The sequence below is a fragment of the Chamaea fasciata genome, unplaced genomic scaffold, assembly GCF_029207755.1.
Source record: "Chamaea fasciata isolate MVZ Bird 193981 ecotype frontalis unplaced genomic scaffold, bChaFas1.0.hap1 SCAF_2, whole genome shotgun sequence".
NCBI classification, from domain to species: Eukaryota; Metazoa; Chordata; class Aves; order Passeriformes; family Sylviidae; genus Chamaea; species Chamaea fasciata.
This window is the reverse complement of record NW_027094087.1, coordinates 64,052,190-64,074,653: the sequence shown is the minus strand read 5'-3', so window position 1 is coordinate 64,074,653 and position 22,464 is coordinate 64,052,190. Positions and strand designations below refer to the sequence as shown.

The 22,464-nt window shown below is 35.1% G+C and overlaps 1 protein-coding gene across 2 annotated transcripts in view; it reads left to right on the top strand.

The window, feature by feature from the left end:
• KLHL1 (kelch like family member 1) overlaps positions 1–22,464 on the top strand; it is a 186,214-nt gene that overhangs the window by 51,558 nt on the left and 112,192 nt on the right. For both annotated transcript variants that reach the window (XM_066176265.1, XM_066176264.1), the window contains exons 2-3: positions 6,962–7,144; positions 15,370–15,506. In XM_066176265.1, coding sequence (XP_066032362.1) covers positions 6,962–7,144; positions 15,370–15,506 — 320 coding nt within the window. The remainder of the gene's footprint in view (positions 1–6,961; positions 7,145–15,369; positions 15,507–22,464) is intronic.

Genomic DNA, 22,464 nt, shown 5'->3' with positions numbered 1-22,464 from the left:
TGCATAACTTGAGCAAAACAGTTGCTAACAACATTTTTGACTGGAAGGGTTATATAAAATGGATATTTTCTGAGTAATGGCACCATTTCTGTCTGGGCTATCTTTGATTTTACCTCTCAGAATACATAAATTGGAGAGTAAACATCCCCATTAGTAGGACAGACCTGCAAATTTTCTGTTGGAAACTTCTGTATCAGAATACTTTTATGTATTAAATCTTTGCAAAAATTCGTAAGTGAATAAAATTGATAAAAACTATCCTTGTAAGTATTTTGGTATTTCTTTGAAGACAGTTTATAGCTGTAATGTAAAACAATATAAAAATGAAATTTTTTAACATTGTCAAAAAAAAGCATTACGATGTGGCATTTTTCTGTCTATTGAGGAAAAAAAGCCCCACCATCCAAACCCCCCAACCTCTGACTTAATTAAAAAACACCTAACCAACAAACTTCAAACTTTACATATACTGAATTTTTCTGCAAGTATTATGATTTTTTTTAAGTTCGAAATCATTCTATGGATAATTGTTGATGCTCACTCTCAGTCTTTATTTGGAAATTCCATATTTTTAATATCAGTCTAATCTGTGTTGGACTGCTGAGCCCATTTAGTTGTTCATCCATGGAATCTAAATTGCTGGGAGCTGTAAGTATTGCAGAGAGAAATATTGACTGAAAGTAATATTGACTGAAAGTAGAGCACAATATTGGTAGGAGTACTAGTAGAGATGATGAAAACCTTACACTATTTTTAACACTGGGCACTGGACTGTGGAGCAAGAGGAGAGGAAATAGGAAACTTGAACTAGTTGTTTAGAGGACTGTAGAGGAAAAAAAGTGAGAAATTCTGAAGAGATAAAGGATCAATTGAATACTTAAAGAAGGAACCAAACATCCTAACAGTGGTTCCTAGGTCATAGGACATGGAACAGACTCATTTCATCAATAATAGTATTAAATTCTGGAATAAATGGGGGAAGACTGAGGGAAGCTAAAGCATTTGTTGTCAATATTACTGAATTCTGTAAGTAATTTCTTTCAGAATAATGAGATGTTTTAGTAATTGTTCATTTTTTAAATTAATTTTATTTACCATTTTATTTTTACAAGAAGAAAAGGCAAAAATAAGGCATTTTAGAAAGAATTGAAATCTAAAAAAACCATGGTATTTCAGGAGGCTGTGGAATTTTCATGTGTTGATTTATCACCACTGGCCATAGAGAGGTTTATGCTTGTAGCTTAGGTTAGGTCATTATCTAGTGAAGAATCATAGATAAGAAAATATCTAACTGAGAGTGTTTTGAACTGATTTTCCCTTTCCCAGGCGAGAGTTCTCCATGAAATTCTCCAACATAAGTCCATCCCACGGGCAGCAGTTCTTCACAAACTGCAAGAACTTCACAGCAAGCAGGTCACTTTTCCAAAGGCTGCAGTCCTTCAGGCATAGGCTGCTCCAGTGTGGGTCCCCCAGAGGGTCACAAGTCCTATGACAGAAAATCTGCTTCAGCATGGGCTCATCTCTCCACAGGTCTGCAGGTCCCATCCAGGACCCTGGTGCAGCTCGGGGCTCCCACAGGGTCACAGCCTCCTCTCATCTGCTCTGGTGTGGGGCTCCTCCATCGGCTGCAGGTGAATCTCTGCATCCCTGTGGTCCTCCATGTGCTGCAGGGGCACAGCTGCCTCTCCATGGTCTGCACCACAGGCTGCAGGGAAGTCTCAACTCCAGTGCCTAGAGCAGCTCCTGCCCCTCCTTCTCCACTGACCAGAGGTGTTACTACTGTTTCTGGTTTGCCCAGCCTTGGCCAGCAGCATGTCCATCTTACATCTGCCTGGAATTGGCTTTGCTGGACATGGAGAAAATTCTAGCAGCTTCTCACAGAAGCCACCACTCCAACCCACCCCCACTAATAAAAGCTGGCCACACAAACCCAATACAGCTCCTTAGCAGGGGTACTATTTCTTCTCTATAGAAACAGTTTGGTGTGGTACAGTGGTCCCTTCTCTTTGTCTTTCCCATGTTTCTGAAGAGCTCTTCAAACAACTTGTCCAAGATCACACAGTAAACTGCTAGCTGGTATTTTGTTTCTTGTGTCTGGTAATACTCTTAAGATGTACAGAAATACAGAACAGTAGAGGATTCAGCTGTATTTTTGCTGGGCACACAGATGTTCTGTGACTGTGGTTTGCCTTATGGTGTGCAAGGAATGAGTTACATTGCAAGCACCTTGATTCACAAATTGCCTTTAGGAGGAGACACCATTGTAAAGTATACATTACACAGATGAATCTACGGAATGAGTTTATAATATTAACTGTATTCTTTATTTTTTTAAAATTTTACATATAAAAAGGGTCTCTGAGACAGCAGCAATAAATCACTGAGCCAATCTGGTAAAATTAAAAAGTTCTATTTGATATTCTGATTATTTTTTATCTGGTACTTCTACCTGCTGAAACTCTGGGTGGAGCCCGTAGTTGCAGATATGATTGCTGGTAGCAGAATGAAAAGCACAGCTTTTGTTCACAATCAGAACTTTGGCCTTGCTGTTGCAGTAAGAAAACTGTTTAAAATCTTTATAAAACTCCCTCTTGCCTTTTTGCAAGTGATCACAAATGAGAGCTGTGACTTCTGACAGTCCATCTTAGATGGTGCAATTCCACAGGCTATTGATTTCTAGGCATTCAATAAGTAATTTTTAGAGAATGAATTGTGTGAAGATTTTTTTTCACTCTTACATATGGAATACTTCTGGGTTTGCAAATTATAAATAGCAAAGCAATGTTTTTTTCACTGAAGAACTGGATATATTTTGTTTCTTGACTATGTATTTTGGATATGTACCCAATAATATACACTAAATTAAATTGAACAGATTTTGGATAAGTTTGCGTGATCCATCCTGCATAAGTGAAAACTGAAAAAAAATGGTAAATACAACAGGGTTTAATATTCCAGTAACAATGGAATTATATGACATTTTCTAGTTAAAGAGTTCTTTATTTGTGGCCAGGGCCTTCAGTGGAATGAAGAATAAATGTATTCAAATTGAGCATTTAACATACCTGAGTACTCTGTAAAGTTTTGTGCTATACATAGTGATATAAATCTGCTGTTTTCTGAACCTCTATGAATATAATTTCCAGAATGGAAACATTTCTAAATCTAAGCCTCTGTTTACACAGAGAAATGTACTATAGTTTCAAGTCATATGAATTCTCTATTTCACAGTACCTAATTTTTTTATTCCTTTTTCAGGATATGGTTTAACTACTGATTTTACTAATTACTTAACAAGAAAGGTAGCTAAAGCTGTGTGCTCTTTAACTCCTCGACAACATTACTGTAAGACAAAGGTTTTAATTTCTCTATTCTTGAAATCAGTGGGGTTTTTTCTAGTAAAAGAGGAGCATTGTGGAGTAAGTTATTTTAGATTCTCTAGTTTTTTGTATCTATTGACACTATTTTAAGATCTGTAATGGCTCAAAGACTGGATTTTTCTCTACAGCTTTGGGCTCTTTAATCATTTCTCTTTTAAGTAAGACCAGGATGATGTTCTTAGCTCTGAAAATAGTCTGTACAAACCTGATAAGGTGGATTTTTCCTTTTTTTTTTATTATGCAATATGCACTCTAGTTTGCCATTTCATTAAAAAAAAAAAAAAGATTATTGGTTATTTGCAATATTGATAATTTTTTGTGAGCCGTTTAGTATTCTCATTCTGTAGTATCACCCTTCAGCAGCAATGCTGTAATCTTGAGACAGGTTTCATTTCCTTATTTCTGTCCTATTAACTAAGTAGTTGAAAGTGTTTTAGTCTGGACAACTACCAAATGTTTGAAATTTTCACACTGAGCTTTGTACTTGCCAGCTGAGGAAGATTATGGAAAAAGTCCACCCAGAGTCTGTCCAGTTCACTGATTACAGGATTTTGAGGTACACAAATGCTGAAAAGGGTTTTGAAAGACTCAGGGAATTTTCAGTCAGATTTGTGTTGGAGTTGCTGCTGAATGCAATCAAAAACCTCTCACTCCATTTGTGGTTCAATTTGCTTGCACCTAAACAAGAACAATATATGCAAAGAGAAAATGTGATTTTCATATTGCTCATTGGCCCTGAGTACTTATATATGCCTTTCACAAACTGGTAATTGGTAATAAATAGTAAATAAATGATAAATTTGCTTTAACTAATTCCTACTTTTACAAGTTGCTATCTTATTAAAGCATTGATTATGCAGACAGAGCATTTGGAATGAAACAGAGATAGCTCCTGAATAAGATAAGTAGCAGGCTTTTTATCTGGGTTTTCTTAGAAAAGAAATAAAAGATTAACTTACTGTCTTCTGCTAAGCTTATTGCTTGTTATTTTTCATGATAATATTTAAAATATGCTGGGTCTTTGGTGGCTTGCTTTTGAGCAGTCATTTACTGACTTGCTGAGTGACATATACTGTGTTAGAGGATAGAAAATGTTGCTTATAAATGGCTAGCAGGAAAGAGAGCAAAATTTGTGGCAGACACTGCCTAGCAATTCAAGAGCAAAACAGACTAAGCTTATTACAGTCCAATCTTACTTCACAGGACCAGCATAAATTCAGTCAGAGTACTTCTCTTTTTATGACCTGGAAATGACAGCATTTTGAATAGCCGAAAAGATTTGGGACTTGTACCCTATCTATTCAAATGTAAGCTGACCTAGACCTACCTTTTGAACTAACAAACAGTATGAACCCATTAAGATCTGTTCATTCCCGTTACTTTCATTTCTCAGAACTGCTGTTTTTGTCAATTCTAAATTCCCAAGATGAGAGGAAGAAATGTGTCTGTTTAAACCTGTAAACCTCATTTATTAAACATTAATTTATTTCTTCTAAATTACTTGACATTCTAAGTCTCCACTAATAAAATTTTAAAAAGTCTGTGTATGGCTGCAATCAAAGTGAAATGAAAAGAAAAGAAAAGGAAAAAAAAAAAAAAAAAAAAAAAAAAAAAAAAAAAAAAAAAAAAAAAAAAAAGCTGAAATATCTCCCCACTGCCCGTTCTAATGGGGTTAGCTCTATCATTACAGTTTTATGGGAAAGCATCTGTTGATCAGCCAAAGATATGAAAATAAACTTGGATTTGTGATCACCGTGGTTTGAGTCCAGATTAGATAGGAATATATAAGCAAATTATGTCACTCACAGAATTATTATGTTTGTTTTATGAAGGAGGAAATATGTGGCATGAAGTACTTGACGATACAACAAGAGTAGCTATAACAGGATTAAGCAAATGTTTCTTTCTAAATCACCAGTTTGTAACTGTTTCTCTTGAGGAATCATATGTAATAACATTTTGCTAGTTCAGTTTCCTATAGAAAGGCTCACACATATTGTAACCTTTGTAGCATAAATATAACAAAATCAATTAATTTAAACCAAGTGATAATTTTTTGCTGTCCAACTAAATGTTACAAAAGTGAATTTACTTATTTTAAAAGAAGTTTAAGTAAAGTGAAGTTACTTAATTTTAAATGATAACTCATTCTGTTAAGTTAGTACCTGTACATGGCGCAGCATAGGTGTTGTGAGATACAGAAGTAGCTGCGTTGGTTCCCTGTAGAATTATCTGCATGTGACCTTCAATTAGGCAGGATTCCAGCTACTTTAAAGGAGTGCTGTGAAGCCTAATGATTCCTGTGACAGGAAGATGGACCAGCCCTTCCTCTTTTAACCTGCAGGACCTTGTACAGTGGCTGTAGGAGAATATGTGGAACACTGTATTATGTTTTATGGACAAAACATAATTCAAAAGCAAATCACTAGCATATCTCAAGAATTAGGTTTGGGTCTTTGTTTGTTTGTTTGTTTGTTTGTTTTTTAATTTTATTTTGCAACTGTATTTCATTCTGATTTTTAAGAATGATTATGTTTATGCACTTTTCAATTTTTTTTCCCAGAACCACGAATGTAGACTGCATTTTCTTACACGTCTTTCAATATAATTTTTTTAATGTAATACCTACTGAATTCAAACCTCGAGTAAGGAAACTGTTGTATTATACTGTAATTAAAAACCATTTCTTATGTGCTCCTTAATATTTGTATTTCAATAGAATATATAAAATTGGATTTGTTTAAATTAATTTATAATACTGTTTCATATGATTGACTAAGATATGTCTTCTATTGCTCTTCTGTTGATTATGTGAACTCTTTTGTATATATCTAGTTGAAGAAAAAAAACCCAGCTTCATCTGTGAAATCCTTCATTTTCAGCACTACAAGTCATATACATAATCTTAAGGCTTTCATTTGAATCCATCTCATTACATATTTGTAAAAGAAGAGGGTATCGTGTGTGTTGAGAACTGTTTAGAAATTCTAACATAGTTTCCTAGTTTCCTCAAGGACTCGTGCTTCCTGACGCTTTGTCTGATTTTCCACTGCAACACTGAACTGAGTAACTTCAAACAAGGAATAAATGTCTATGTAATGAAAAAAAAACCAAACCAAAAACAAACCAACAAAAAAACCTCAAACAAACATTTTACTCCTGTTTATTTTTCTTTTTTATTTTTTTATTATAAATACAGACCTCATTATCTTTGCAGGCTAAATTCAGTTTTTATTAATAAGTCTTTTGGATAAAAAGTAAATAAGTAATTTTTCATTGTGTAATTAATCAGAATTCATTATAAATTAAATCAATTAGGGTTTTATTTTTCTTTCCCATGGGGTATAAAATGAATGTGAATTTGAGAAAGTGAGCTAGAATAGGTGCTCAGAATCAGTAGAGAGATAGGATTGCTTTTTCCATTTCTCTCCCAGTGCAGAAGGGTTTTTTCCATCTTGTACTTACAGTGATGAGAACAGGGAAAGGATGCATTGATTTACTTGTATCAGATTCTAGAAGCTGTGATGGAGTCAAAACTTGGTCATATCTTACCAACATGGAATTTTTCTTGTGGTTTACAGACTGTCAGGAGCCAGCCACTCCTTGCCACCCCACTGTGATATGGATTCATGTAGCTCCGAGGAATTCTACCAAGCTGTTCACCATGCAGAGCAAACCTTCAGGAAGATGGAGAGCTACTTGAAGCAGCAGCAGCTCTGTGATGTTATCCTGATTGCTGGGGATCGCAAGATACCTGCACATAGGTAGGTGCTGGGCATATAATATATTGAAATTACAGAAGTAAATAGTTTGGGTATGCGTATTCATTAGAACAGTGTTTCCTTTTGCTCATTATGATTCTTTCCTCTTGCTTTAAACACAAGTGTAAGTGGCTGAAAAAGGTGGGTTTGAAGGTTGGGGTTTTGAAGGTAAGGGGTTTTGTACAGATTTCTAAAGTTCAAGTAGCACTCAACTAGCAAACTGATGGTGAGTGTGACTAACAATTCTCCTTGCTGCGATGCTATTCTTATGTGAAGAGAATGGATATTTCTGAAATGGGTTGCTGTATAGCTACACTGAACACGGCATCATTTCTGGCTTAAGATCCTGATCCTCTGAAAAGTCTGTTGTACAGTCTCTCAGACACTTATAGTAGAATACTGAACACTTTCTTCCGGTGACCTGTGACTTTCAATAGACTAAAAAATTTCTTATTTACTTTTAAATATAATTATTGAGATAAAAAATATTATTACATTTCTAGAATTCTGTTAGATTGTGTGGTATTAAAGCAACCAGTATTTATGAAACTGTACTTGGTTTTGGATAACAATTAGAGCTTAAAATAATTATTCTTCATTGACATTTTGGTCTCAGAAATAGATTTTCATTTAATGCATGAAAATAAAGATATGATCCTAGAGTTTATATTAAAGTACAGAAAATAATTCAGAATTTCCAGGTGAGCAAGTATTTTTGCATCTGAACTCTGCATAAGGCTGCAAACCAAGGGTAATCTCTTCCCTGCTTGCATCCTGATTTCTCTGGTGAGATACTAAATTCAGAGCAGGATTATGGTTCCCCAGCAGGAGCCACTGCATTTCTGAACTTAACTTCCTGGTGCAGAAGAATGCTTTAGTGGCATCTTGGCAACTTGGACCTAAAAAAGTTCCTTTTACCCTGAGTGAATATGGACACAGAGACTATTCCTGTTAAACAAAGACACTGGATGGTCTATATTCCAACTCCTATAACAGTAAGTAAAAGAAAAAAAAGATGCAATAAACAAGACTGCAGAGCCAAAGTTGTTGTCCAAATGGCTAAGAAGTAAAACCAGACAGAATCTTCATTAAAATATTTAAATCATGGGTTCATAAAATTAGTTTAGTTCAGTTTCCCTACTATTTTTAATACAGCTGTTTCAATTTGGATGCGCACCTTTTAGTAGTAAATTTAATTTCACATTTGTCATTTCAATTCTACAGTATATATAAATCCTTCCTGAGCTGGAAACATGCCCTAACAAGAAGACTAACCATGACATAGTACCCATAATCTTATTTAGATTTTCTAATAAACCTTTGGACACCTTTACATTTCATTTTCTACTTCTCTGTGGTCTGCAGCCAAAAGTCCAAATCTCAAATAACTGGAAAACTTTTAATAGTGTTTATTTGATATTGGTTTAGACAGGTGAGGCTAGAAAAGCACAGCGAGCTGTTTATTTTACTGTAGTCATTGCAATCCTAGAAATCACAGATTCAACTCTACCTGCTCAAAGCAAGGTCAGCTGCAAGGTTAGACCGCTGAGGTCATACCCAGTGAGTTTTTAAATATCGTCTCTGGTGGATGTTCCTCTCTCATTACCCTGTTCCAGTTTATGTTATCTTCACTTTTTTTAGTGATACAGGATGTGTCATTCAGGCAAATTTGCTCCAAGATCTTGGTGAGGCAAACGAGTCTATACGTGCCTACATCTTTCTTCTTAGGGATTGACATGGAAATTGTGCAATTATCATGATCCATTACAGATAGGACAGAGTGGCCTTTCAGTAACATTGCAGGGCTTCGTCCAGTATTACACCTTAAATTTGTCCTCAAAACACACCATACTTAAAAAAAAAAAAAAAAAAAAAAAAAAAAAAAAAAAAAAGACTGAGACAAATAAAGCTTTTTTGAGCAGTGCACAAAATTTTTCTAAAGCTTTGCATTTGCTTCCAAGTTATTACAGAAACCCTTCTTTACTATCAAATCACTTGCTGTCTTCATCTGTAGCTGACCTTTGGGCCTCTCTAATTCTGGGGTTTTTTGTGTTGACACAATGTTTCTATATTTTTCACACGTCATTCATCACTGCTTTCATTTTCCATGTACTCCTGTTGTGTGTTTGGGAAGTAAATATTGTTCAGAACTATAGTGACATGATCAGAGCACCAGTTGTTTCCCAGGTAAATGAAAATAGTTAATCAAGCAATAATCAAATGAGTCAGCATTAAATTAAGAATATGTGTTTGCCATCAATGATGTGGTTGTTTTGAGTGAAGGCAGCTTACAAGAATTGCACTGATTTTAGATACCGTGCTTGAAATGCTGTATTCTACAGCTGCTGAAGAAACATCAAAAATGCTGCGAAGAAAAGAGTTAAAGTCACTGCAAATGATAGATAGACCTTAGTATTTGTGCTGGAGAGTTCATTAAAGCTTCTGTCTAGGAGTGCATAAATGTTAAAGTGTCTCTAAACTCAGACTGTAGTTTAAGACATTTTAATTAATGATGCTGCACAAAACAATATAGGAACTCTATGCTGAAGGTAAACAAAAAAAGACCAAATGTGATGTAAGGCTAAAATTCATCTACCCCTATCCAATTGAAACAAAACACTCCCATATAACACAGACTGGATTCAATAAAACAGAAAATTCCATAAAACCAGAAAATTCAAAGATGTAGAAGGGGTGTTAGATCCTCAGCTTATAGTTCTGCCTTTCATTGCACCTGTTGAGAAACCATGAAACCTACTTTTGTTGTTGTTATAATATAGTCAAGTATAGTTGAGTCTATAATGAAAAATTCAAGTTTTTATTTTCTGTTTTATCTTAATGTAAAAAAAACCCAACAAAAACAAACAAACAAAAAAAAACAAACATAAAGGGTTTTTTTTCTTTCTAAAACTCAAGAATAGGATTATGGGGGACTCTTACCATGGCAGAAAAGGTAGTACAGAACTACCAGAAAATTACCAATAACATATAAAACAAATAAATACTTTAGTAAGGTTACCCAAATCTTTCTACAAGTATTTGCATGACATGTGCAGATAAATCTAATAAACCTTCTTCAACAAAATGCAGTTAACATTGTCTGTTTCAGTGCTCTGAGTGGTAACAACTTTTTCAATGCATTTTGAGTGCTACTTTAGAGAGACAAAGTTAAAAAAAACAGTATTAGTAAAATGAGGAAAAATTAATGGAGAAAGTTTAGCTGAAAAGCAAGATGCAAGAATAAAGAACCAGGCAGAAAAGAAAGGAGAACTAGGCAGAGAAGGAAGGAAAGTCTAGAAGCAGGGAGTGAAAGAAGAAAAATGCACATTATATAGTCTGGAGACTTGTTTTCTGGAACTAATCAGTAACAGATGTATGTGGAAAACACAGAGTAAAAGCAGTAGAGCAGCCCTATGTTATTCCAAGATATCTGTAAGGTTTGAAGAACTCCCCATATAAAACATTGCATCTGAACAGTTGTTTAACACAACACACTGTCCATGAGTTTAAAAACAATTCATTCAAGTAATATGGTTGGGCAAGAAAAACAACAGCAAAAATTCCTGCTCTCAGAGGAGCAGCAAGGCAATTTAGATAAGCTTTAAATATTAACCTTGATTGATAATCTTGATGTGGGGGGTTTGGGTTGCTGACAAGTTGAATATGAGTCAGCAGTGCCCTGGCAGCAAAGGGTCAACCATGCCTTGGGGTACACCAGGCACAGTATCACCAGCCCATCAAGGGGTGATTGTCCCTCTCTGTCTGTGCTGGCACAGCCTCAGCTTGGGTCCTGTGTGCAGTTTTGGGAGCCACAGTATAAGGATGTCACACTGTTGGAGTGTGTCGAGAGGAGAGCATCTGAGTTGGTGTAAGGTTTTGAAGGCAAAATGTACATGGAGAGCAACTGAGGTCACTGGGCTTGTTCATGCCATGGAAAACAAGGCTGAGGTATGACCTCAACACAGTCTACAGCTTTCTCAAGGGGAGCAGCAGTGGGGGAGGTGGTGATCTCATCTGCATGGTGACCAGTGACAGGACCCTAGGAAATGGAATGAACTCAGAGGAAGTTCAGATTAAAGGTTCTTCAGCAGAAGGTTGGTAAGTTGCTCCAACAGGCTTCCCAGGGAAGTGGTAAGAGTTCAGGGAGCATCTGATCATGTGCTTAATCACACGGTTTATTTTTGTTTTAGGAGCCTTAAGGGTCCTTTTCCAGCTAGAGATATTTTATTATTGTATTAAACCAGAATATAATACTATTACTTTATGGACTGGAAGAAGGTACAGTAACTGAAATGACTTCAAAGGGTGAAAGAACCTACTCTCTTTTGCTTTGAAACCATCCCCCTTGTCCTATCACTACATGACCATGTAAAGAGTCCCTCTCCATCTTTCTTGTGCGTTCCTTCAGGGACTGGAAGGCATCAATCAAGTCATCCCTAAGTCTTTTCTAGGCTGAAAAAGCCAAATTCCCCCAATTTTTCGCTATGGGAGGGGTGCTCCACCCCTCTAATAATTTCAGTGTCCGTGGACTCACTCTACCAGTTTGGTGTCATTTCTGTGCTGTGAATTATACTACTATTCATTGAATGTGAGATTTTATTCCTTTCAGAACTTAGAGCTTAAAATAGCAGCTTTTTAAAAGAAATAATACTTATGAATGCATATGTATGTGTCTATAGTGATATATATGCATACTTTCACAATGCCATCTATCTAAAGGTAAATAAAAATTAAGATGTAGTGTGGAAAAATTCTAAACATTACCATTTTTTTCTATAGAATCTTTGTTAATGGAAGCAGTTCATATACAGTACTGCAGGTGGGGTCTCACCAAAGGTGAATAGAGGGGCAGAATCCACTCCCTCACCCTGCTGGTCACCAGTGTTTTGATGCAGCCCAGGACACGCTTGGCTTTCTGGACTGTGAGTGCCCATGGCTGGGCATGTCCAGCCCCTCAATCAGAAGCATCACCAAGACCATCTCAGCAGGGCTGCTCTCTATCCATTCATCCCTCAGCCTGGATTGATGCTGGGGGTTGCCCTAACCCAGGTGCAGCACCTTACACTTGATCTTGTTAAATCTCATGAGTCTCATGGACCTAGTTCTCAAGAATATTCAGCTCCTATAAGTACCAGGATATGTGGAGAAAAAATAGTGTCTTGCCTATAAGTTTTCAGTCCAAGTAACATCTGATATTCTGCTCAGTTGGTAGTAAAATATTCTAAGAGTTTTCTTAAAGATTTTAAGTGATCATGGTTTGTTTGCTTCTTTTAATTAATAAATGCACCATCAGTATTAAGGCAATTCTCTATCAAAGGTGTATATGGAAACAGTTGTGAAAGTGGCAAAGAAATATTCAATAAGAAACTAAAATAAGATCTGATATCCTGGGAAAAAAAAAAAAAAGGGTCACAACCCTAATCAGTCATATGAGTTACCTATAAAAGAAACCAGAAATTTATCAGGCTGAAGTTGTGAAGGGAGAGAAGTCCCTTAATCTGGAGAAAATCTTTCTGAGTTCAGGAACTCATTTTAAGCCATGAATTACCTGCTCTGAGTCTCAAAGATGAAAGAGTTTATTATGTATTCTCACTGCCAGATCAGAAGTTGAAAAAGGTGACATCCTCATCCACCTGACCTTTCTTGATTAATAGGTCAACATGCCTTTAAACCAAGATTTAGGGCTGCTTGGAGCCTTCTGATCTACAAAAAGCAGCAGATCATTACAAATTAATTGATCTCTTTGATTTCTCACTTTTGATCTTCCATCTCAACCCTGGAACACAATAAAGATTTACAAAAGGTGTCACCTTTCAGAATTAAGTGTAATTAGCAAGTTCCTCTCACTTCAGTTCAACTTGCAGAGCACTTCCCAAGGTAAAAGTTAGCATCTTGAAATCATTTAACTTTTTTCAGTTGTAGTAAGTTGATGAAATACCTGATTCAGTATTTCTGTTAACTATTGATTAACATAAGACACTTAAAAAAAGCAATCCTGGTTTTTTATCACTCTGTTCAAAAGCTTGTCTTGCTTCTGTAGGTGAGCTGCTGTATCACAGACCCCTTCTGCTCATTTAAGCCTCATCTTCTTTGATAGGTGGTACGAACCAGTGGGGATAAACCTCTAAGAAAAATGTGTAATGCTGAGGACCTGATATGTGTTTTATTTATTTTTCTCTTTTTTTTTTTTTCCACTGTGAACAGGCTCTTGTGTGTTCCTGTAGACTGAATGCTCCTTTGCAGCTGAAATCCATTAGATAACTTCTTTGACTTTATTCACCCAAACTTTCAAAAATCACGTATTTTTATAGAAGTTTGTGAAAGAGATTTGATTCTTTCTGTTACTTATTTTCTGCCCTCCCTCTGTTGTTTTTTGTTTGTTTTATATTTGACAGTATATATACAGTAAGATTAAACAATAAGTAACTGCTGAACATAAATTATGTGAATTTAAAGTACAAGATATTACTGTTTGAAAATATTTCTACTGATCATTAACTGGTGTATTAAAATTTCTGTTCATTTATTTGTCTATTTTTTTTTTAATGCAGCCAAATGTTTTGACCTTGCATTTAGCAAGTGACCAAGATGAATACCCATGGCTGAATTTAAATGCTGGCTAGTAAATCTGAAGCAACAGCTAATGCAAAACGGTTTCAAATGAAATTCTCAATCACATACCTATATTATATCTCTGCTATCTCTGACAATTTTTATCTCATAGAAAATCATCAGTATTTAGTGCCATTTTTCCTTTCTGTGAATATTGTGATGCTTTTATTAAAGCATCTATGAGCAATAGTCACTTATTTATAAATGGTCAGAAAAATGTTAGAAGATTTAAAAAGACAATTATATATAAGTAAAATAGAATAAACAAACAAACATAGAAGCAAATGTTCCTCCATGATAAAAAAAAAAAAAAAAAAAAAAAAAAAAAGCATTTTTTGGTGGCAGCACTGAAGTCTATTTCTACGTTCATCTTTTTGTAGTCATCCACTGTCTTATAGTCATTACATAAATATAAATGTGAACTATTTATGAATTAGGATGTTTACCTCTAAAATTCATGACCACAACATGAAAAAAGATATTATACCTATTTAGTTATTTCCCATGATTAGAGACAAAGATCATTTATATGTCTTCAAGCTGCCCTACTTGTTGGTAAAATATAGCAGCTTAAAGTACTGTGAAAATATGAAGCCAATTCAAGCTGTCATATTTTACTTAGCCATTGCTGTGAGCTAAGAGACCAAAGGCAATCAATTACCATGGCAGCATATAAGAATTAACTTGTTTATCTTCGCTAATTTTTTTTGAATATTAATTTGCCCTGAACAAACTAGCTAATAATATACAAAAGGCTAATTGTTTTTCTCTTGTTTTCCAAGTTCTCCAGTTGTGATTGTTGTGTCTTTTGTTAATATGTTTGTATATCGTGTTTTCAAATTAATTCAGGAATGTGGCCATCTTTATGGAAGCACATGGTGCACTATTCATAGCTGTACCACATTTCTATTTCAAGATCATCTGTGAATATTCAGTCCTAACAAGATCAGAATTTCACTGTAGATGGTATTTGGAAGATTGCCTTAACTTAAAGCCCCAGTAACTACAGTCATACCTGATACTTGTTGTGGTGTTGATATATCTAGATCAGATCCCTAAACAGCAAGCTATGCGCATTTTGTAGGTATTTTAAAAACATTTTTGGACATGTTTATTAACAAAAACATTGTATTACACATGGATTCTATTACTTATTTCTTGTATAGTGTTAAGCTGCTAACAGTTTAATGGAAGATTTATAGATTGTCCAAAGTCACATGCTGTTATAAAAGTTTATAGCAAATAAGCCTTTAAGAACAGAAAAGAGTACCTCTGGAGTATGGAATGCCTGTCATTATTAAGTTGTCTTTGATACTGAGAGGTTTTCTTGTTAACAGTTAGGACATCTGCATGGTTGGAAGATTATCAAAAGACTGAGTGCTAATTTCTATGTCTGTTTTGTAGTCATATGCTAAAGTACTACTTGGTTCATATCACAGGAGGCAAAACCAAATTAGAATTAAATGTCATTCTGTGTTCTGCTGCCAATGTACATTAATAATATATTCCTCCTAATAATTAATTATTATGAAAATAATTTTAAAATATTTTAAATATGTTGAAATTTGAATACATGTATCCAAGAAAATTATACCAGTTTCTAACTTTTTTTACAGACTTGTCCTCAGTTCTGTCTCTGACTACTTTGCTGCCATGTTTACAAGTGATGTTTGTGAAGCCAAGCAGGAAGAGATCAAAATGGAAGGCATCGACCCCAATGCACTGTGGGACCTTGTTCAGTTTGCATATACAGGTATTGTGGTGCATACATTATATACTTCCTATAGAGCCAGATGTTGATATTTTTGTTTGCTACAAAAATACAATCAATTGCATTTTTGTTTAAATATTTTTCTTTTTAGTCTTAATCATCCAAAATGTTTATTTGCCATTTCTAAGGATGAAATCAGGTTGTTATTTCTTATCTCCAAACTTTCCACTATTTTACACATGTCAAGTTCAATAGGACAGTCAAGAAAATGATATATGTTTCTTGGTTTTCAAATACCTAAAAAGAATGCCTTATACCCATATAATTCAAATTACATAAGATCACTGAAGGAACAGATGTATTTTTTGAAGAATAATCCTATGTTGCTGTCTTAATCAAATATCAGTTTAAATAATTCGATAAATCTTTAAAAATTTAAAAGAAAAAATAATTTGAAATATAAATAAGAAAATATTTTATAAGATTTTATTATGATCTGTTTATTTCCACTTTCCTTTCATATGCCGATACTCAGTTTTAAAGTATAAACTGATGAATAACTCACAATTCAGAGTTAATAACTCAAAGCTCTCTTCTGAATAGTTTTTACATTTAAATGTATTATAGATTTAAGATTTATCCTTCTTAAGCACATTTTGTTATGCACATTGTAACTGAAGTGCATTAATCTGAAAGAAAGAATGTTAATGTTGCAAAATAAGGTAATTAAAAGAGTGGAAATGCCTATAAGATTTGCCTCAAGTCACGTAAGTATAAAATATATACTGTTTTCTATTTGTTTCCTAAAGGACATCCTTGTATTGGTAAAATTAACCATATTTTATCATGATGATTCTATCATATATTTGATTTAGACTCAATTTTAAATGGATACCCCAAACCCTGCAGTTTTAATGTGCTCTAAATACACATATAATAATTTAATCACAAGTTTCTGTTCCCTTTGATATATTTAATCAGGATATGTTCTGGGTTTTTTATGGCATAATAGTTTTACCATCTTAATAGAAAACAGAAATGGCAAATAAACATAATTTAAGCTAAAAATACTCTTTTTGAGAATAATGTTTGAGAAATAAAAGTTCTAGGAATGTAAGACTGTGATTTATTTAGTACTCTACATATTGGAATGGCAATGCCTCCTCCCATCAGGTGTGGCTTTGTCACTCAGCAGTGTGCATCATCCGGAGGGTTTCAAGCTAGGGATCCATAAAATGAAATAGCTGACAAAAGATAAAGTCTGATTCCTTGGTGAATGTATAGCACTGGAATACTGGGGCAAAATCAAGAATAAGTTGGCACATAACAGGAAAAAAAGATTATGGGTAATGTTAAATCATTTTGTAGGGGGAAGTTTAAAGAAAGAGGAGGTAAGAGAAGGGACAATGTTTTTCTCCTGGAAAGAAAACTGTGGAAATACTCACGTACTGTATGGTTCCTTTACCCCAGTTTTCACTAAAATGTCACCTGGTAAGATACAAAAGAGTTGTTATTGACAACAAGAGATAGCATGTAAGTGTGGATTAAGAAAAAAAAAAGATTCAGAAGAGAGAGGGAAAAAAGAGAAACATTTTCAATATGAATGAAGCTACCTAAGAATTTTATGGTTATCTCTGAGAACTTTTGAAAGTGGATGAGACAATGAAAAAGTAGAAGAAGCAAACCTCTGCTTATGAAAAACATTTAAGATTTTCAGCTCCTATCTGCTCCTTGATTTATCTATGCCATATGATGTACTCTGTTCAAGATGTAAAACTTGAAAGTTTCTTTTAGGTGCAAGGTAAATAAGGGCCAGATTTCACAAATGGGTGAAAAGAGAACTCCACAGCTAGTGTAATTTGCATTTTCTAATTTGCCTCATATGAATTTGCATCTGTAATATCCATTCATTTAAAAAGTCCAAACTTCCTCAGAAATGGCAAAATTATGTACTATTGTAACATCACCTTGAAGAGTTAGAAGCCTAAGATGATAACCAAAATCTCTAATGTCATTAATTTGCACTGGTAATACACCATTATTCTTTTCTCCTAACTCATTTTGGAGACCAAATAAGACTTAAAAATGTTTTAAGTTTACACTTGCAAGTTTCACAGATACTTACTGACAATAGAAGAGTGATGAGCGTCAGGAAACGTGAGACAATTTTACTTGCTAAAAGAGTAAATATATTGGATGCCGTAGATCATTCTGGTTTTGATTACTCTGTCTTGCATTTCTCTTCCTTCATGTTCTTTATCCTGACCTATTCTGATTTTTCCTTGTTTATTCTTAGCTTGTGTCTTTATCTCCTGAAGTTCATGTGGGATTTTTTCTTTCTCTATTCCTTTTCTCTGCATCAGATATCCTAGCAGACACTTAAATTTCCTAGCTACAATTATGCTAATAAACTAAACAACACTGGGGAAGGTTTGCAGGCACTGGAACAAAATTGTCTCTATTGATCCAGGCAGTTTTAGCCAAATCCAAATAGCAACGTCTCTAAAAAATGGTGGGTATACCTTGGATACACGGCTCATCATTGATGTGCCCAACCTTGCACAGAGGGTAAGGGCATTCAAAAGTGCTATGGAAAATTCAGTGATAACTCACGTGATTCATGAATTCCTAGAAAATAGTCCCAAACTTACTCAATTTATTGAAATTAATTAAAATTTAGGCCTCTCAGTTTATGATTCTGTTTTCCTTTGCCATTGCCAGAGTAAAACCTTAATTTTTTTTCTCTATTTTGTTTCCATCATCTCACATGATTTATCTAGATTCATAGTTTCTTTTCTCCTTTCTTGCACTCTGACTCCTTATGTACCACCAGTCTAGCTCACCTCCCTTTTCCCTTTGAGTCAGTTCACTTTCCTTGTGCTGCATGGATGTGGACAAGTGGAAATTAAAAAAAAAAAAAAAAAAATAGCCCATTTGGATACCCGGAAGCACAGAGGCCAACAGAAATTATCTTTCAGACTTTCGATCTCTGGAGCATACATCTGTCCAGACTAAGACAGAGTATCTGGAGAATCTGGCTGCCAAATTCCAATTATTGACTTCACAATGTGTGAAAACGTTTTCAGCAACTCTTGTGTGTGACCAGTTTGCCTCTTTGTTGCTTCATCTCAGGAGCAGAAAACAATGTTGAAAAATGGGCAGTTATTTACTCCTGTTTTCTTTATCCTGTCACTACTTTCTTAACTCAAGGAGCTTAAAAAAAAAAATCGCATATAGTTACTGCTGTTACAGAGAAGGTTTTGCTTGGGGAGAACTGAACATTTCAGAAAAAATACAGCTGAACATGGACTTGTTTCCAAAAATATAGAAGTTAAGAGTTTTCCCATGCAAATAAGTTTAGATGTGATTTAAAAGATGGAACCATTTCCACATCTTATTATCTGTAATTCAGCCAGGTTTATATATTTTTTTTTTATAGTCTAGTGAAATTATTTCATTTTTACTGTGAATCATACTTATTAAGTAGGAGTTTAAGAAGGATAAAATTATGTCTATGAAAAGTATTATTATAGATGAAGACATTGTAAACTGATACCAGACCCTTCACCAATATAATCTAGTATGGTTGCAAAATATCAAAATTCAATTTCAGCAAAAGGGAGATTTTGTACACCAGGCACATAAAGAAAAATAGTCCTGGCGTTCATCAGGCACAGAATCACCAGCCGGGCATGGGAAGGGATTGTCCCACTCTGCTCTGCACTGGGGCACCCTCAGCTTGAGTTCAGTGATCAGTTTTGGGCTCCACAATATTAAGAAAAACATTAAATTATTAGAGAGTGTCCAAAGGAGAGCCATGAAATTTGTGAAGGGGCTTGAGGAGCACCTGAGTTCACTTGATCTCTTCAGCCGGGGGCAACTGAAGGGAGACCTCATTGCAGTTACAATGTCCTAATGAGTGGAAAAGGAGGGGCAGGCACTGATCTCTTCTCTGAGGTGACAAGTACAGAACCCAAGGGAATGGCCCACAGCTGTCTCAGGGGAGTTTTAGGCTGGGTATTAGAAAAAAGTTCTTCACTCAGAGGAGTTTGGACACTGGAAGTGGCTCCCCAGGGAAGTGGTCACAGCATCAAGACTGAGAGTGTTAAAGAAGCATTTGGACAGTGCACTCAGGCACATGGGATGACTCTTGGGAGTGGTCTTGTGCAGGGCTTAGAGTGAACTCAATGATCCCTGAGGGTCCCTTCCAACTCAGCTTATTCTGTGTTTCTGTGATTCAGTGATTGTGATTCTGTATGCAAATAGATTTCTAAATAGTTGGCGAGGTAGAATTGCCTAATGACCAACAGTGCATCAGGTCTCGTACAGCCTTGATTAGAGAAGCTCCTGAATGGAGGCACCTGCTAATCTAAGAGTAGTAACAGGAAGGCAGAAAATTAGACAACCAAAAGTACTGATTTAAAGATAATAGAGGGTGTTGAAGTTTCTGTGAAGATTCAATATGAATAATTATGTAATTTTAAAGTTATGTGATCGATGTACCTATAAAACAGAATTTGATAAAAGCTCAAAAAATTGGTATGTGTTTAAAGATATATACTATAAACTCTGTGTTAGGTCAGTCTTGGGGTTGTTTTTAAGACTTTTGGGATTTTTTTTTTAACTTGTTTTTTTGTAAACAAATTAATAAGGTAGTGACTCCGCATAGTTTTATCTGAAATAAGCACAAAGTTTTCTAATTACATAGACTACATTATAATGTAATTACAATTTGTGTAATTCAAATTATATAGATGATGTAATTATATTAGAAAAACACCCCATCAAAATTATAGGCTTCTTGTTCTATACCTAGGCTCACAAGGATAAATCAAAACAGCTTTACCACTGTTTTTTTATGGAGGATACAATTGATCAGTAAAAAAATATGTGACTTCATTAATCTATCCACATTTTGCTGCATTTTGTTGGTTTATTTAGACAAAGTATGTTTTGTTTGTGAAATAGCAGAACTGTAACTTAATAGGAAACAAAACTTCCTCTTTACATATCTATTTCTTGTGAGCCAACTGAGGAAATCTGAAGCCAATACATAGGTGCAATGGTTTTGCAGAAAGTATGTTTCATTTTCCAAGCAGCAATATGATTGATAGCAAAAAAATCTATGATTGAGATCTCAGTGCCCTGGGATAGATGGATATGTAATCTTTGTTCTTTCAAGAATTCAATATAAACAGTTATACAGAAGAGTGTTCTGTTACCTCATTTTCTTAGGTAATGCTTCTATCTTGATCTTAAAACTCTAGTTTTCATTATTTTCAATTGTGCCTCAATAGTTCAGAGAAGACTGAAACTATAGATTGATATTCTGTTGTTTTTCTGCTATTGGTGACTGTGAGAGCCCTCCTTTGAAGATACAAAAGAGCTGTGAAGTTGCTATAGATTTCCTATATTGGGAAATCTAATTAGCATCGGGATATCTAATTAGCATGCATTCCCGACAGTGATCAGAAGAGTAGGTTGGTGCTTTCATACCGTTAATGAAACTGAAAAAGCAAAACCCATTTAAGCAATAGAAAACTAAAAATCCTTGATTTATTTATACATATCTGAAAAAATTAGAGACTGGATCATACATGGAGGAGGTTCAAGCCCTGCTGTGTAGCTTTTAATTAGATTTTATTTGGGAGATTCTTTAATTAAAGTTCTGTCAAGTGCCTTTGTCAGCATTATAGCTAATAACACAGGGCAGACAGCAGGGATGTAGCAAGTAGGAACATGCCTTTAAGAACAAGGACCCTTAGGTTCTTGCAGCACAGAAACTATATTAATTAAATATCCCAAAGAGGTTTCTTTCTTGGTTTTAGTTTGAGGACTTTTTTTTTTTTTTTAATTGCTGAAAGTCAGCTGTCTATTTGAACAAACATTGAGGACAACTCTTAGCATACTTTTGGCTTGTGCCAATTAATAGGGTCAGAGTTCAGGGTTTATCACAGCCACTGGACTATGCAAAAACATGCTGTTTGAATGTGACTGTCATTGTTTGGAGAATGACAGTATTTGGAGTAAAACTGAGGCCATTTCATTCCCATTAGCCTCAGTGCTGGAGGGAAGTCCCAGACAAGCTTAACTCAATGGACACAGTGTAAGGGATTTTATTAAAAGCTTTTGCTTAGAGCATGAGCCTGGACTTTAGGTACTGGTGGCATTTTTACAGTGTTTCAGACTACTCCTCTCTCGTACATACTGATCACATTGAGAATTGGAGCAACCCTGATATTGTAAAAGTCCTTGCCTCTACCTCTGTGACATGCTGAGTTTGTTCAAGAGTTATTTGTTCTGTAGTATCATATTAGAGATCCCTGTGAATGTAGACCATGTCCAAGTAGCACATTTTGAAGGAGACGATTACCTGCTGCTGTCCCACTAAATTTTCTTAGCCATGTATTTGATGGTTGATTTTGCGCTTGCAGAGAATAGGCCCTTAAAATTCCAGTCATTTCAGATGGAAGATCATTTGTTCCAGGAACTGTGGGATGAGTGGTAAAAGGACAAATTAAGGGAAGTGAATTTATCTGAAAGACTCTGTCAGCTGTTGTGTAATGGAGAGTACAGAAAAATGGTCATAAATCATGCTAAGTGCTCATAGAGCGTGAATAAACTTAACTTCTGGATATGGAGAATCCCCTGTGAAACTCTCTTCTAGAAGCAGATACTTGTCATAGTTTTCAGGAGTAAATAGAGAGTGTTGCAAAGAGAGTTACCCAAAGATTTCTTTATCAGGGTTGCTCCAGTTTGGGAAGTAGGAAGTGGTAGTGATGGCATGATCTGTAGAGGCATAATTCAGATTGTTTTTCCATGGATGTTCCACACTGACTACACTTCAAAGTTCATATGTATCTTTGTTCCAGTTACATTTCAGATTGACATTTTCATATACAGTGTTCGTCATAAGATTCTTATTTATGCACCTGGATTAAATTCTCAGCTATACTGTCCATGTGTACAATGCAAGAATCTTTCAAAGTTCTTCAATGTT